The sequence below is a fragment of the Adiantum capillus-veneris genome, chromosome 18 (assembly GCF_014529385.1).
Source record: "Adiantum capillus-veneris isolate H3 chromosome 18, ASM1452938v2, whole genome shotgun sequence".
Taxonomy (NCBI): domain Eukaryota; kingdom Viridiplantae; phylum Streptophyta; class Polypodiopsida; order Polypodiales; family Pteridaceae; genus Adiantum; species Adiantum capillus-veneris.
In genome coordinates, this window is record NC_140948.1 from 80,555,611 (window position 1) to 80,574,003 (window position 18,393).

General features: G+C 43.9%; 1 protein-coding gene across 1 annotated transcript in view; it reads right to left on the bottom strand.

Moving 5' to 3' along the window:
• The window catches only part of LOC147435934 (cytochrome b-c1 complex subunit Rieske-4, mitochondrial-like), a 61,170-nt gene extending 48,108 nt beyond the window's left edge, over window positions 1–13,062 (bottom strand). The window contains exons 1-2 of the mRNA XM_086488838.1: window positions 12,713–13,062; window positions 10,572–10,747 (exon numbers count right to left, since the gene is read on the bottom strand). Of these exons, the coding sequence (XP_086344964.1) occupies window positions 10,572–10,747; window positions 12,713–13,062 (526 nt within the window). The remainder of the gene's footprint in view (window positions 1–10,571; window positions 10,748–12,712) is intronic.
• Between the last annotated feature and the right edge of the window lie 5,331 nt (window positions 13,063–18,393).

The window sequence follows — 18,393 nt, forward strand, 5'->3', positions numbered from 1 at the left end:
ACAGATGCAGATTTTGCTGGACATCCAGATTGCAGGAAGTCTACCTCTGGATATGTGTTTACATTCACAGGAGGTGCAGTTTCTTGGATTTCTAGACTGCAAAAATGTGTTGCTTTGTCTACCACTGAGGCTGAGTATGTGGCTGCCACTGAGGCATGCAAAGAAGCTTTGTGGCTCATGCGTTTGGTAGAAGAGCTTGGCATTAAGTCACCGGTTCCTGTGCTACACTGTGATAGTCAGAGTGCTATTATGCTTGCAAGGAATCCTGTTTTTCATGCCAAGACAAAGCACATAGAGGTGAAGAATCATTTTATCAGGAGTGTGCTTGATGACAAGAGCATTACACTTGTTAAGGTGCACACAGATGACAATCCTGCAGATCTTTTGACCAAGAGTCTTCCAGCAGAGCGGTTTGCATATTGCCGTCAGATGATGGGTGTTGGATGAGTAAGTGCATGATCAGCTGATGTATCATAGTTAGCTGATTCTTTGATCTCCCAAGGTACATTGCCTTTAGGTGGGAGGTTGTTAGGGAATAAAGGCCTAAGTGCCTTGTACTTATTAACTTATTAACTTATAAGTTAGGGGGCCCAAGTGTGAATGGCCCCCTAGTCACTTACTCATATACTCAAAGGTCAAGCCCAAATAAAACATAGCGTGACTTCTCCCAGATTTGAACGAGCTCTCTCTCTCTCACGCCTTTCTCTGCGTGAACTTCTTCTCCGCCTCTCTCCTCTTCTCCTTCACTCTCATTGCATAGAGTAGCAAGTGGGCTCTCTCTCCTGCTCCCCCACAACGTTTTTGGTTGCAAATCAGCCCCGGCGTTTTGCACCTTTACCGCGACGGAAAGTCAAGTACCATTAGCGTTTTCAGTTTTCAGCAGTTAGACATCGCAGATCAAGTCCCGAACCTCGCAGATCTCACCTTCCCGCAGCAGTTCCTCACCGCACGGTCAGTTTCCGCGAAGTTTACAGTTTCAGCCCGGAAAACGCAGATTTCAGCATCTGCGTTTTCAGCGCGTAGTCGTCGCATTGTCGCCATCGACATCGTCACCGACATAGAGTGAGAATTCAGCAGTAGAAAGATTGCAGATTTCAGCCCTTAGGTCGACTTCGTCATCACCGTCGTCATCGTCGACATAGCCTAGACTTGCATCATTCACATGCATTCAGTTTGTTCCAGATTGTGCAATCAATAGTAGACGACTCTTGCCGACGAGTGTGGGGCCTTCGGAGGAGGGTTTTACAACGTCTCTGGTGTCGTATCTCTCTTCTCTCTCTATCTCTCAGTCTCATACACTTGCACGCACAGTGTCCATTCACTTTGTTTGCCTCATTAAGAACGGAAGGCTCTACCTTCTATAAGAACAAAAGGAACCTTGAGCACAGTTCGGAGCACTCATCTTGAGCAAAGCACAAACATTCATTCGGCTGCACCTAACATTGGTATCAAAGCTTTGGCAATGTTCTGTATCACTCAAGGAAAGAACCACAAGAATTTTTTTTGCTAATTGCGGTCGCACGAACCCAAGTTCGCTTGGGCGTGTTGATTCCTAATCATGTTTCTGAAGAGTGACAGGAATCCCCAGAAAGAAGGGCTTGTCCAGCCTCCCCTTGTGTCTCTTTTCACTCATTGGGAGCGGACTGTGCACTAAGCGGCTGGCCAATCGACGTGAGGTGGGAAAAAAGCAACCTTAGTGTGAGCGCAAGGCCGCCAAGGGGTGCACCCATAGAAAGGAGTAAAACTCGGGTGAAGAGAAGATCCTTCTCAAACGCGGTTTGCAAGCGAATCAAGCACCAAGACACCCAAGAACCCAAGTTCCTTGTGGACTTAAGAACCAAGACCCCTAAGAACCCAAGTTCCTCGTGAACTTAAGACCACAAGAACCCACAAGAATCCACCACTTCAGTGGATGGTCATCACTCAAAGCGGAATGGATACTTCACTTGGAGGTGATGAGCATGAAAGAAGCGAAGAAGAATTTTCCCCACCAGGAGGTTTTTCCAACCCTCCCCCTTCCACATCTACGCCAAGAATTGCACTAATTCCTATGGAGAAGTTGGACCAGATGTTTATGGAAAGGAAGTTAGAACGCGAAGCAAGAAGAGCAGAAAGAAAAGCAAAAATGGAGCGCGAACACCAAGAAAGAATGGCAACCATAGCGCGGGAGCGCAAGCAAGCACGCTTGGAAGCCAAAGAACGACAAGCCAAATTGGATCGTGAGCACACAGAAAGACAAGCAGAGAACAAAGCAATACAAGAACAGAGCGACCGACAAAACAAAGAGTTCTGGCGACTATTCTCAAGTTCAGGCACAAATACAAGAGATTTGGGGAAAGGAGACTCTCTCACTCTCTTCTTCTCCAAAGCATGACACACAGGATTTGCATGATTGTGATAAGCATGATGATTTGAATGACAATGATTTGCATGATGATGATTTGATTGACAATGATAAGCATGATGATTTGGATGACAAGCATGATGATTTGCATGATCAAGATGTGCTTTTTCTAGCGAAGCTAACCTCGTTGTAGATTCGATCAATCACGAAGAACCGATCTTGGCTTTCAAGTCGAGGTCCAAAGAACCCCCACAGGACGATTCGATCATTCAGGAAGAACCGATCTTGGCTTTCGAGTCGAGGTCCAAAGAACCCTCACAGGAAGTATTATGTGTTCGCATGATTGATACGCACGCATTGTTCGAGTGTTTCATTCGTGATCGTTTCTTGTATTTTAGTCAACGTCTTTATGTGATCCCTTTTACTAGGCATGACATATTGTACGTTGAGCACGTTTCACTCATGAATGAGCACGAATGTATGCGGATTGTTCATGAAAAGCTGAAAAGTATGTATGTAAGGAAGTCACATTCCATGTCTCTTCCTTGGCATGACACATTCGTAGAACAAGCACATGAAAGTATGAGCACCAAGAATGGGCATTTCTGTTGTGAATTGCCAAAGTTGATTGCTTTAGATCCAAAGAGAAAGATTCGATCTCATTGTTTGCATGTATGTGATGAACCGTTTGGCACTCTGTCTATTTGTTCACCTACATTGCATACACAGTCTTTGAGGAAGACAAGATTTTTTCCACTCACTTCATATGGAATAGGTATGTTCATGGTTTTGTGTTGGAAATGGTTTCAGGAATTTTCAGCCATGGAGATTCTTGAAGAGGAAAGAAGCATGACTCTCGACAAAGTTGAAGCATCGAAGGAGCCACAGAAGACTTTGTGTCGCTTTCGACGCGGCCCAAAGAAGCAAGCGTTGCAAACCTTTATGAAGTTCAAGTGCCCAACGACCCACACATCAGAGTGGGCCGACGAAGAGTCCCTTCCAAGATTCTGGATACTATTGGCGATCTCCCTCGACGCCATACAGTTCGGTACCAGTACCTCACTTTGAAAAGGAGGGGATGTCACGTGACACATCAAACCCTATGTGTCCGTGGACAAGCTACAGCATGATCAAGGTTCAGTTAGTCCTGTCAATATAGATTAGAAGTGATCTGGCACTTTTGTGAGTCTATTCGTAGACCGTGCATGTCCAGACACTTAGTGTAGAAGCATATCCTCTTGGTTGCACACAGCATGATCATCACTATTCCCATCAGAATCCATTAGAATCAGTTAGGGAATTTTCCATTGCATTTAGCCTATTTTCCCTATTTTTGACATTTTTCACTTATTATTTTTAAGTGACTTCCCAACAAAAGTAGGTAGGGCAATTTGGGTAAGAAAATATATAAGCAAACCAAAGTTAGCACTAAATGGCAGAAGAGGCAGTAGGAGCTCCACGCTCAACAGGCAACTTCTCAACAGAACCCCCCAAGAGACCTAGCATTTTTGGAGCAGAAGCCTAAAGCTAGCGTTTTGGGATCAGATCAGCCCTAGCGTGTTGGTGCACATCAGATCAGCCCCAGCGCCATCGCTACACAACAGATCAGCCTAGCGTTTTTGCATTTGCGGAACCACGGCGACAGAAAGACCAAAATTCAGCCCTAGCGTTTTTGGAGCCCCGGCGTTTTGCACCTTTACCGCGACGGAAAGTCAAGTACCATTAGCGTTTCCAGTTTTCAGCAGTTAGACATCGCAGATCAAGTCCCAAACATCGCAAATCTCACCTTCCCGCAGCAGTTCCTCGCCGCACGGTCAGTTTCCACGAAGTTTACAGTTTCAGCCCGAAAACGCAGATTTCAGCATCTGCGTTTTCAGCGGGTCGTCGTCGCATCGTCGCCATCGACATCGTCCCCGACATAGAGTGAGAATTCAGCAGTAGAAAGATTGCAGATTTCAACCCTTAGGTCGACTTCGTCATCACCGTCGTCATCATCAACATAGCCTAGACTTGCATCATTCACATGCATTCAGTTTGTACCAGATTGTGCAATCAATAGTAGACCACTCTCGCCGACGAGAGTGGGGCCTTCGGAGGAGGGTTTTACAACGTCTCTGGTGTCGTATCTCTCTTCTCTCTCTATCTCTCAGTCTCATACACTTGCACGCACAGTGTCCATTCACTTTGTTTGTGATCATAGTATTCTCTCATTAGAACGGAAGGCTCTACCTTCCATAAGAACAAAAGGAACCTTGAGCACACTTCGGAGCACTCATCTTGAGCAAAGCACAAACATTCATTCCGCTGCACCTTACACTCTCATTTTCAACACTCATTCACTTTACTTGTGATCATTACACTTGCACTCTCTCTCTAACGGAACGGAAGGGAGAGGGAAGGCTCTCCCTTCCGTAAGTAAAAGGAACCCTTGAGCGCACAGTTCGGAGCACTCATCTTGAGCAATATCAACAATTCACTTCCGCTGCACCTTACATCAGGACATCTGGACACAGAGTCTCAGAGCAGTGGACCCCTCGGGTGTTGTACTTTGCTCAATTGTTAATATAAAATAAATATCGAAGAGGTGCCAGATTTTGGGGCTAATCCCTGTGGGCACAAAACTATTTCGGGCCGTGTCGACTCAAATTTTAAAGTTTTGAAGTATTTTAAGTGATTTTCTCGTGTGTCGTGCCAGATTTCCCCTTGGAGTGCCCAAGTCTATGACACCATGCTTTTGAGTTTGAAGCTTTTCATGTACTGCTTTCTAGAGTAGCCCTAAAGAGCCTTTAAATTGAGCCTCGAGGCAACTCTTTGACTCAGTTTGGCTGACAAGCTACAGAGCAAAGAGGACCCGCAGGCATTGTAACTTTGCTCAAGCATTAATCTAAAAATAAATATCAGAAGGAGCACCAATCTTTGGGGCCAATCTCTTTGGGCACAAAACTACGCCAGGCCATGTCGACTAAATTAAACTGGGAATAAAGTGTGAAGTATCTATAATTATTCTCTCGTTTATCGTGCCAGATTTTCAACTTGGGGTGCCCAAGTCTCTTACAACGTGGCAACTGATGACATGGCAGAACCATACAGAAGCCCCGCAAATTGCGTTGAGAAGCTAACGTAGCAACAGTACGGAATCTCGCGTTTTGCACTAACTGTGCCACATGGCAGGTTGGTACAGATTTCTATGATTCACACTGGCAGCTTTTTGGGTCATTAGCTTTGAGTTTGGACCTTTTCATGTAATTGCTTTTGAGTTTGAAGGCCAAGGGCCTATAAATATAAATTTACGGCCACTCTTCCACTCAGTCTGTTGACCAGCAATTGAGAAGAGAGGACCCTCAGACTTTAGGGCACGAGGAGCAATGGCAACATCTCGTCCGGGTGCCGCTAGAACTGCCTCTGTCGGTGGTCCCATTTCATCTATCGTAATTCTAAGTATTCGGTAAAAATGAAGTTGGCCTTGGCTCCTCCATCGAAGAATATAAGGGCTTGTTGGTCTCGCACTTTTCCCCACGCTCTGCAAAGTTCAGTACTCTCATCCATCTGATCCAAGTCAGTTCCCACAAAATCTGGTACAAGTCCCACTTTCATCTCCTCTTTTCATGCACGCTCTTCTGATGCTCTGGAACTCTCTGGCTTTTCCTCTGGGTGCCCTGTGAGGACACCTGGCCCAACGCATGCCCATGTTCTCCACAACCGAAGCATTTCCCCTCCTTGAAAAACTCAGCTCGTTCTTCTACTGACAATCGAGGGCTTGAAGTTTTCTTTCTCTAAAGCTTTCCTCCTCTTCTGTTACCATTGTTCGAATTATGTCTCGAATTATGTCCGGTCCTTGATGTCAAGAGCTAATGAGTGGAATACATAAGAGTATCCGCGTGCATTGCAAACCCTTGTTTGGCATGCCCCATTAATTGTTGTATGGACTCGGACTTTTGCAGCAAACAGTAATCCGAATCTCTATAGGTAGATCACAATATAATCCCTCAATTTGTTGCTTAAAGGGATCCTTTTGAAAGAAGAGGCCGGTAGAAAAGTATTCCAAAATCTCTAACAATAAATGTCCAATGTATCTTCCTTGGTCATCCGCAGATGATTCCAAGCGGTGATCATGTCACGTTTCCCGCTTGAAGTGTAGCCACTTTGTTGGTGCTTTCTATTGTAACAGTGGGGTAGCCCACTGTCAGGTGCAACGCACACGGAGCTTTGATACCAATGTCAGGTGCAATGGAAGAGAATAAGGATTTGCTTGGATCTAGTACTCCGCACACAAACACAAGGGACACTTACTTCACTTGAAAGAACTGAACTGAACTGAAAGAAAGAGAGAGGCAAGAGAGAGAAAAGAGACAACACAGGAATGTGGGGTCCCAACCCTCAAGGGCCTCCTTGCTCTGTTGCCAGAGCAAGTACTTTCTTTGTTCTTGCACAAATGCTACTACAATGATGCTAATGCTAATGGATACTGATACTATTGATGCTGGGGACTAGAGGTACTATGTCGATGATGACAACGATGTCGACGACGACGACGATGCTGACTAATGACTGACAGTCACGGACACGCCGATGTCACCGTGACGACGACGACGCGAGGCTAGTGAGTGCGCGAATGCGGTGCGTGTGCGGAGAGTGAGAAGGGGAGGGGAGAGAGAGAGTACACAGGATATGGGGTGAAGCTCTCAAATCTCACTATATGAGCACTGTGAGAATAAGTCAGAGCTCCTTATTCTTTGTATATATAAAGAATAAGGAGATAAATGTGGGCGGCCGGACACTGGCCGGCAAACACGGGCAAAGGACGGTGAGGCACACCGCCTTTACCTAACATTCTCCCACTAAAGGTTGTGTGCCGATAAGTGGCGAGAAGACTAGCCTACAACTAGTATATACAAGATGTGAGAGAAGACGGCTCTCAACCTATGCGCACTGGCTCACTCTGTAACCACTAGGGCTAGAGCTATGATGACACTCCTGATGCAGGTATCGACTGACGACCTACATGGCTCCACAATGACAATGCCAGTGTCAGTCATCGCACGACTGACAACTCCCATTGTAAATGCACCAACCGCATAAGCAAGATCAGGTCTCGAGACCAAAAGGTCAGACATGAGAGACCCAAAAGCCGACGAAACATGCACTATGTGTGCCAACCTATCCCTGTCAGCAACCTCAGTGCCATATGCATCCTCATCAAAAACCACCTGACTATGCATCACCATGTCAGCATCGTCTGGTAAAGGCATATCTGCTGAGAATGACTGCAAAACCGAAAAATCAGCACCACTGCAATCACACACAGCTGTCTGAAGGACACTGTCGCCCTCAAACGTATTAGCCACATCATAGAACAATGATCGGTCTCTGGCTCAACTAATGTCACCTCAACTGATGACTGACAAAGCTGTGCATCCCCAGAGATACCATTGTCTACGTGAACGTCACCACAAGACAAATGCACAATCTGCTCTCCATGCAGCACATCCACAAAAGAGACATGCCTCGTCTCTTGCTCCAAACATGGCTGGAAATACACAAAGACTACATCGCCTCGTGTGTCAGAAATATGCAAAGGGTATACCAAACGACTCCTAGCACCTCTCGCTATCACTAGTGATCCCCTATGCATCTGAAATGACTGCTCTCCAAACAGTACACAATATCCACTACTCTGCAAAACTGACGCACTGAAATGAGACTCTAACTGAGTCATCGTACATCTCGTAGCGTAAGCAATGCACCGCTAAGTAAAGACATGCATACATCTCCAGCACCCCCTATGTCATATGTTGAACCATCAGCAAACTGCACACAACAAAGTCTCCCACTAGAGAAAGAGCAAAACAAATCACGACGTGGCGTCATGTGAAAAACTGCATGCTCGTCTAGTAGAAAACGCATAGACAATGTGCTATCCCAAGATACAAAGTAGACTGAAGGCAAGCTAGACTCAAAAGTGACATGTCCGTCACATGTATACTCTCTAGCATCTGTCCTCATAGTAGCACCATGCATCTGCCTCTTTCGCTGCCTCATACGCCTGAAGCAACGACGTCTAATATGCCATCGTTGCCGCAATGCCAACATGTCATTCGCGATCGTGAGCGAGAACCACCTCTAACCTGAAGCGTCTCCATATCCATGCCAAAACTATAGCAAACAATGCTCGAGATCACAAGACTCTCCCACTCGAGAGCAAACCATTGACTCAAGCAAAGAAAGTGAGCAAACCGTCAACCTCACTAGCCTCTGCAATAGCCTCTCCTCACTCCTGCGAGAGTGGGTACAAGAACATCAAACTGTGTCCAAACTGACAAAACCTGTCAAGTGAGAGTAAATACTCGATCACTATTAAAGTGGGAATATATCAGCCACTATATCATCAAAGAGCAAACTGCGAATACGCACACAGTCAAACAATGCGCATAAAATGCCCCACATAGTCAAACAATGCGCATAAAACCGCATCCTAATGTGTAACGATCCGAAAGTCACATCCCAAAGTATCACTTGCATATGCAAAAACAAGATGAATTCTCTCTCAAATAGCACCACACTGTGCCATACATAGCCAAGATGCAGACTGCATCTCTCTCTACATTGTTGTAATGAAATTGCAAAACCTCGATATGTCGAGATTGTTGACAGGCTGCTGCAAAAAATTCAGCGCTGAGAATTTCAAAATTTTGATATGACCAACGCGTTTGGAGCGTACCAAAACCTCCAGGTAGACTCTTAGATCACATGTATCCGAGTCCGGGTGTGAGAGATATACCAAAAACCTCCGTTTTCGGCCAAAAAACGCAACATAAACTTGCTGATGTTGTGCACCTGCTCTGATTCAGAGCAGAATTTCAGAATCTCAAAAAATGTATACGAGTCTGGGTATGAGAGATATACCAAAAACCTCCGTTTTCGGCCCAAAAACGCAAAATAAACTTACTAATGTTGAGCACCTGTTGTAATTCAAAGCAAAATGGACATCACTATCGCATCCGAAATGTGCCAAAACCCAAACCTAGACTCCTGGATCATATCCATCCGACACCATGTGACGAAGATTTGCAAAAAACACTGTTTCGAGAGCGAAAAACAGCAAAAACGAGCTGCAACTGAAACCGGCCTGTTCAATCCAAAAAGGGCGGTAGACTTTACTTCAAATCTTGATTTAGCTTTCACCCATTATTAGTCGTCTATTATACCTGCGCTATAGTGACACAAGAGAGGGGTATGGGATACAGATGCTAGAATGCACCTGTATGAGAAGACCGACACCAGATTGGCCCCTAACTTAGGCGCCCCTTTCGGTATTTCTTTATTCTTTAAAAGAGGGAATAAATGTTGTGGATCCCTACAAGCTGCCCCGCACAAACTTGTACTTTGGAGCCAATGCGTGTCAATAGGTCGCCAGTGCAATCCACGCGACAGGCAAGTGGTGATGGAGCACCATGAGGAGCACTCGAGACCCGCAAAGCCGCCATGAAGAATGGGCGAGACTGGCAAATGATAAAAGCAGGACCCAAAGTGAAGCTTGGACTCTCTCTCTCTCTCTCTCTCTCTCTCTCTCTCTCTCAGGCAGTAGGCAAAAGCGCACAGCCCACAATAAGGGTTTCGCACAATTAGGGTTTCGGGCAGTTAGGGTTTTGCACAGTTCGGGTTTCGGGCAAGCGGCAGGTCGCGCAGTTAGGGTTTCGGGCTGGCGGCAGCAGCTTCGCGCAGGCAGCAGATTCACGCAGCAGGGGCAGGGTTCGCGCAGCAGGTTCACAGTTAGGGTTCGCATCAGGGGCAGGGTTCACGCAGCAGGTTCGCAGTTAGGGTTCGCATCAGGGTCAGGGGCAGGGTTCGCGCAGCAGCCTCCTACTCTCTCTCTCTCTCTCTCTCTCTCTCTCTCTCTCTCTCTCTCTCTCTCTCTCTCTCTCTCTCTCTCTCAACTTGAGCTGCTAAATACAAAATCCCTATGTTGTGCCATGTAATAAATGCATTCCAGCAAAACTCGCCATAATCCTAAAACATCAACAACGCAGCTTGCACAGCACAGCATCTATAACATTCCTTAAAGACGTAATAACCTTCAGCTTTCTGCTAAAAGTAAAGGAGACGCACAAAAAGCTGAAGTTTCACATAGAAAAATATGAAGGATATGCAGATTACATCAAAACAGGCACTACTCACAATATGCGAACATTGGAAACTAAAAGCATCAACAATTAAAACTACAATGCACCTCTGAAAGCTGAAAAGTTCCACACCAGCGATGAATTGGGAGAGCTTGACTGAGTGAATTCAGTCAAACCAGCGAGGCCTGACCCATTCTCAAAAGATAAGGGCCTAGAACTAACGGAGCACAGACGAACCAAAGAGCTTGCTCTTCTCCCCAATCCTCTTAGCATTGTCGCAGAGCTGCAAGATGACAAACCATCGATCTTAGCCTCAAAAATTCATCTTCATGGACCATTACACAACCTTGCACGTTTAAAAGGCCCAAAATTCATATCAAGAGATGCAACCAACATGCTACCATAAGGCAAAGGCAAGTTGAAAACAACACACAATGAAAACATGCACATGAATACGATGTTTCCTTGAGGAAAGACCAAACCACACAAAGGTTAACGTTGGATATCAATAACAAATAGACCAACAATAGTCTCTTACCATCCTACATAAAAAACTGTAAGGACACTCTTAAATGGACGATGTAGTTATGTAGCCAGTGTGTTAGTCTACTCAAGCGAAATTCGCACATCCAAAACTAAGAAAATTGTTGTGTGACAGCAAAAGACTCCCATGAAAATTGATGGATTGTTATACATATCTACAATGTCAAAAATTCACAGCAGAAGACACACTCAGGTGCCACAAACCAGTAGCAGATGGTGCACATTTCTCATTGACAATGGACAGTCAGCACCACCCTGTGAATCTCACCTACTAATGCACATAAAGGGCGGCCCCTGACAAGAAAGACTCTTGCTCTCGCCTCCTCCAAAACAGACTCTTAACGTCGCCGAGTAACTCCCACACACACAGAGAATCATGCATAAATGAGAAAGGGAGAGTGTGGCGATCAAGCAATAAGAGCAAGGGGATAGAGGTTTGTATATCACACAATTGAGAGGGCAAGAGAAGTGGAAATAACACTACTCTGATGATAATCGAACAGCTCCAAAAACACCATCTGTTGAGCCCCACCAGGAATTGTTTCTCTTTCTTCTTCTTTTTTTTTTTTTTTTTTGGGGGGGGGGGGGGGGGGGGGGGGGGGGGGAGGGGGGGTACCCAAAACCTAATCTCCACTTAAGAGTGGCACATATAAGCAATCCTAGGCACATGCCAGCCGCCATTCACCACTCCTGGCCAACCCCATCTTCTGAACCCTAGCACTTGTAAAGGCGAGAACTATGGAAGGAAGTTTAAGGAGGGAGGCAAAAACTGATTTCCACTTAAAGTTGCACATATGGCCGATCCTTAGCACATGCCAGCCGAGACACGACAGCTCAACATAGCAGCAAAACATCGCCACACAAGTAACAACAAAACTGCCGACATACGGCTGAGCACAGCCAGAAAACAGCCCTCACTCACTAAAACCCTTGGATTACTGGAGCCCTAGTACCAAGCTGATAATCTCTTATTATACAATATATGTCCTAAGAGTTGTTTGGGCCCTACACTCTTACTGACAAGAAAGTCTTCAAAGTTCAAAGCGGCTATTAAGGCAAAATTTAGCCATAGGAATATGTGACTGAACCTTTTAGATGAATGAGTGAAGGGACTCTTGGCATAAAGTAATAACTTTCAGGGTGTTGTTGGTATCTCAAATTCCCTATATCAAAATAGAGATAGAATCCGCACACCATTACCACAATATCTGTGCATTGCACAATAACCTTTCACCTATATTAAAATGTATGTCTCTTCTGAAGTTTAAGTTCAGGCTCCACAATCCTCAATAAGTTTTCCACAAGCAATCGTTTATTGGCACCTCTGCAATTCCCAGAACTTGAAGCGCATGTGCATTAGCAGGGCCCTACCCCATACTTGATCTACATGACCAAGTTACTCTCGACAGAAATCTGCATCTGTGAATAACCTCATCCCTGAACTTCCATCAAATTATATTGTAAGTGTTAACCTTTTCCTTGAGCTTCCACCACGCGGAGGCAAAAGTTCTCTATACTATTATGCGTACTACTTGTTCATTCTGCACTAACTTCATGAACTTGTACAGATCCGGCTCGCTCTCGCTCTCTCTCTCTCTCTCTCTCTCTCTCTCTCTCTCTCTCTCTCTCTCTCTCTAACTGCTACGGCACGAATCAGACACGCACACAGAGACAAAGACAGAGAGAGGCCGCGGGAGGGGGGTACCTGTACGCCCGGAGCGGCGCTCCAAGACAGACGCGAGTTAAAAGGAAGGCCTTGTAAAATGGTTCGCGTATTTGCAGATACGAAAGGTAGTGCTGTTCTGGTGGTCCTTGTTCATTTTGATAGACCCCAGCGTAGAGTGTCATACCATGCATAAGGCCGTAGGGTGTCATAATAATCGAATGTGCCTTGTTGGTGGAGCTCCTAAGTATGCGTAAATTACTCCCAATCTTGGATGCATCTATGCTATTTTGCATGATGGTGCCATAATACACCATTTCCAAGCTTGGGTGGTTCCTTATTATTTCCTTTTTGCGCACCTTGACGGTGCAATGGTACCAAAGAGGCACCATCGAATCCTAATCAAAGGGCTTTACTACAATTTTGATGTTGATGTGCATAAGGAGGTACACATTACTTGAAACATTAAGGCAAGGCCTTGACGGTGTCATAATCAGCGTGACTCTACATTACTCCCACCTCGAGGTGAGTCTCCTTATGCAAAGGCTTGGCAAATATGGTTGATACTGGGCATGGTTTAGATAGAATTATGAGTTTTAATGTAGAGTCTTTTTTCTCTTTTCCTTTTTGGGTCCAAGGTGTACATTGTAATCTTACCAAAATGCTATGAACAATGAGTCAAAGAGAGGCAAACCTTATCTTTTCATTGCCTTTGCTCACAATCGATGATAAATGGAATTAAAAGATGCATCAGAGCCTTGTCAAGCGTGCGTTTTGCCTCTTTAATGTAAGGACGTGATGCATTTGCTTACTATCATAGCTATGTTTTGAGGTTGCAAAGCTTCGAATGTATAATTTTTATGATAGTTATATATTGTAATAAGCTAATGTAATGTGAAATTTGCTACAAAGACTTTTGAATCTAAACGTTGCACTAATGATGGATGAAAAAAAAAATCAGTATTTGCCAAAATGTTATTGTGTATCCTCAAATGTACAGAGAATGTGTGTGTGTGTGTGTGTGTGTGTGAGAGAGAGAGAGAGAGAGGAAGAGTGGAAGTTCCGTTCCATTGAAGAAATACACAATCAATGAATTTCTCATACAATTTGTAAGTGATACATAAGACGCAAGGGGCATCATCATAGCACACTTCACGAATTGTCTTGCTCATCTAAAATGTAATTTGAAGGACTAGTCGACCCAAAAGCTAGCTATGGAAAGTTCCCAATCCCCTACATAGGTGGAGAGAACAAGAAACACGGATTTCACACTAACCAATGAGAAGTTGAGTATTGTGTTACAGAACCACCTCTCAATCACTCACTCAATACCCATAGTGTTCTCTTTAGCGAGTCAATTCATGTAGCTTACTCAATGAGAGAGTAGTCATATAGCACCACTTTGGAGGATGGAAACATCTTTCTTATATTCAAGCTATATTGTGCGCTTGCAAATGCACACACCCTAGAAGTGTATGCCAAAGGTAGCAATCGCTTAAAAATTTGAAGAGGGAAGAAAAGGGCTAAAGGGGGACAACAAAGGTCCAAAGACCGTCACCAATTTTACTAGTGATATGGTGAAAATGTATAGTGCAGTAACTGAATTTGTTGTGCAACTAATGATAAAGTTCCTACATGTTAACACAACTTATTAAGGAAGGCAAAGAGCTGGTATCTTGTGCATCCAATGATTCATAGGTTAACAGCATGAAAGCAAGGAATGGCATTTCAATCAAATAATTTATTTGTGGAAAAGTGAATTGTGCATGGATAATTATGCACAACTTTTTTTCCCGTGCTCGATTGTTCCCAAGCCACTACCTCCTAGCCATAGAAGAAATGGTTCATATAGGAATCTTCCAATATTTTGACAACCATCTTTTAATAGGAATTCAAAGTCAATGCACAGCCGTGAGGCTCTAAAGCAAGCCTTGGAAGAAAGTCTACTTTACCCGAAATGGACAAAAAATGATGAACACAACAAAAAATACAGTGAAGGTAATCGTACCCTAGCATCACTTGAATGAGAGATTGCACGTCATGCTTAAGTTCCCATGGAAATTCTTAGCAAGCCTTAGGAGTTGATCGGGAAGCTTGGTGACTTTTCTTGTAATTATGTAACGCTCACAAAGCTTAAAACTACGTGCAAAGACTATAATTAAATGATATGGGCCGATTTATTATGTATCCTACATTTTTAAGGCCATTATCGTAAGCAAACACTTTTAGATCGTTTTGAGGGTTCCAAATTTAAAGAGCTAGTCACATCAAGCTTGAGAGATTTGAGAACACCAAGGAGCTATGTAACTTCCATACCCAGTCCACAGAGCTACTCTATCATATTCTTTTACTCCCACATACTCCCTTATGCATAATGGTTGAGCATTCTTCAAAAGAACCAATGTTTACCTCTCTATTTACTTAGTGCAAGTATGTTTGACATTGCTAATCAAGCTTGCTTGTGTATTTGAATGCCTAATCTTTGCAAGGAAACCATTTGATTAAGTGGTTGTGCTCTAGGCTGCACATTAAAGTAGGTATAGAGTATCATGCTTGTGTTGATCACTTGTGCACACACATTGCCTTCGGTTGAGATAAAGGCGTGTGGGCACCTGCCCATGATTAACCATTAAATCTACTCTTCATACCAAAATAAAGATAACACACGCTACTTCTTCTTGGTGTGTTGTTTCCTCCAATTGCTTCTCCTTCTTCTTCCCCTTTCTCGCATGCATGCATGGGCACACATTCCACCCTTCAACTGGAATCAAGGCACCGTGGTGGGTCAGCCCTATCTTCCTGATGTTGGAATGAAGATTACAGGAAAACACACATAGCTTGGAAAAGACGAAGGAAGCTCAAGGCACACAATAGAGAGTGTATTACTTAGTGTGGAATGGAAAGATAGCTATCCCTAGAATGATGGGCGTATATACAATGCACGTGGGAAAAACCTCATAGTGAGGGAAAAAATACCTCGACGGTCCTAAGTGTGTTCACACACATCACTACCACATGTATATTGTAACAAGTCCCCCCTGGGAGTGATGCGGTGAACAAGAGCAGGCACATAGAGAAAAGGGAAGTGCCATGCCCTGAGGACATGATCAATCCACAAAGGGGAGTAAGACAAAGTTTTGTTGCGGAAAACTTCGAACTTCTCATGAGACAATGCCTTTGTGAAAAGATCTGCATGGTTGTCATGTATTGGCACATAAGCCAAGCTGATCTCTCCTGCTGAGAGCCTCTCTTTGTGCTTTGTGCGAGCATGAAAAACTTGGTTCCTTGCAATTGCCAATACACTCTGATTGTTGTGAGTGTATCCTGTCCAACACTCAAATCAATCATAAGGCCTCTGAGATATACACACTCAACCATAGCTGTGAAGACTGCCCTGTACTCAGCCTCACAACTAGAAGTGGCTACAGTAGGCTGCTTCTTGCTCAGCCATGATATACATGAACTACCAAGCATGAAACAAAAGCCACTTGTGGACACTCACGTGTCAAAACAACCAACCCAATCTGAGTTCGAAGAAACATGTAAGTTTGGCAGCAATGATCCCCCCTTGGGATAAAACAAGATGTAAAGTGCCACTCAAGTAGCGAAAAATCCTCTTGACAGCATGTCAATGCTTAGACCCTGGGCTATGCATAAATCTGATGACCTGTGAGACTGCAAACTGGATATCCGGCCTCGTGTTGCATACATAAATGAGGCATCCCCCAACGATAGTTCGGTAAAGAGTGACATATGTAGGATCACCAACATTATGAAGACTCAATTTCAAACATGTTTCCATGGGAGTGGCAATAAGTTTGCAATCCTCAAGTCCAAACTTACATAGCAATTTCTCTATGTAAATTTTATGACACAAGGCAATACCACCATCACACTGCTTAAACTATATACCCAAGTAATGATGCAATAGCCCCAAGTCTTTCATTTTGAAAGTAGCATTCAAATCAGCCATGAATTCAGCAATATGTGCCTCATTTGGACCAGTGATCAACAAATCATCCACATAAAGAACCACAATGAGAAGTACATCACCCTCACGCTTTACGCACAATGTGCTTTTCATCGAACTGTTACAAAAGCCTCGTTTGACCAAATGAGTGTCAGCCTTCTCATACCAAGCACGAGGAGATTGCTTCAACCCATACAAAGCTTTCTTGCATCTGCACACTTTATCCTCTTGTCCATTCTTGACAAAACCGCGAGGATGCGTTAGATAAACTTCCTCAAATGTCACCATTCAAGAAAGCAGTAACAATGTCGGATTGATGTACATCCCAAACAAAATGAGCTGCCAATGCACATAGAAAGCGCACAGTAGTCATACGACAAGTGGGAGTAAAAGTCTCTTCATAATCTATGCCTTTTTGTTGTGCATAACCTTTTGCAAAACAAGTCGAGCCTTATGGTGATCAATCGCATCATTCAGCTTGTGTTTCAACTTGTAAACCCACTTTGTATCGATGGCCTTTTTGCCAAGAGGAAAATCACATAAAGTCCATGTGTCATTTTCTATAAGTGCATCATATTCTCATTGCATAGCAACCATCCAATTTTTTGAATTGTGTGATAGAGGTTCCTCAACATCATGTAAGTTGGACACAACCAAAGCATAACAATTTGATGCATAAGATGCATGGCAAGAAGCTGAAGGAGTGCGACTAGACAAAGGTGCATCCAATTTACTGTCACACAAAGTATGCACCATCCATTTAGGCATACCTCTAGTATGCTCATTCTCATCCCTTTCCTCATCAAGTACATCATGTACATCTGCATCAGAAACAGGTTGATCTATAACATTTTCAAAAACCCCCATAGGTTGTATGTTTGCCTCATTAGAATTCACATTCAAACTTCCACCAATGAAAAGAGGCAACAAAGTGTTATAAATGTCATGTGAGCTTACATTACTGTCTCTAGTACATGACAGCAAGGGTTGAACAGAATCTTCCACAAACACAACATCCCATGAGACTAAGATACGCTTTGTTTGCGGATGATACAACCTGTAACCTTTGCTTTCAGCACTATAACCAACAAAAATACATTTGACAGCCTTATCATCCATTTCCTGCACTGCATTTGTGGCACCAAAGCACATGCCAAACAGCCAAAAACACGCATGTGCTCAATAGAAGGCTTTCTATCATGCCATGCTTCATATGGAGTCATAGACTGCAAAGCTTTCATAGGACACCTGTTTAGTACATAAGTGGCACACATGATGGCGTCAAGCCAAAACAAATGCGTCAAAGCTTGACTTCTGACTATACATCGTGCCATTTTTGTAAGTGACCTGTTTTTCCTCTCAGTAATACCATTTTGCTGGGGTATTTAAGGCACTGTACATTGGTGTTTTATCCCACTACTAGCCAAAAATGCATTAAATTCATGAGACATATACTCCCCCCCTTGTTCGGAACGGAGGGTGCCCATAGTGCATTTCAAGACATTTTCAGCCATAGCCATAGATTGTTTGAAGCACATAAACACTTTGGACTTTGCTTGAGTAGAGGATTGGAGAGAGCTTTTTGAGGGAGCTTTTTTCTTGATTTTTACTTGTAGTAGTAGAATTTTTTTAAAAAAAAGCTTCCTCAAATGGTCCCAACTGGAGAGAGCTTTAGAGGGAGCTTTCTCCATCCTCTCTCTCTCTCTCTCTCTCTCTCTCTCTCTCCATGCATAGATAAGGGAAGAATGTAGAC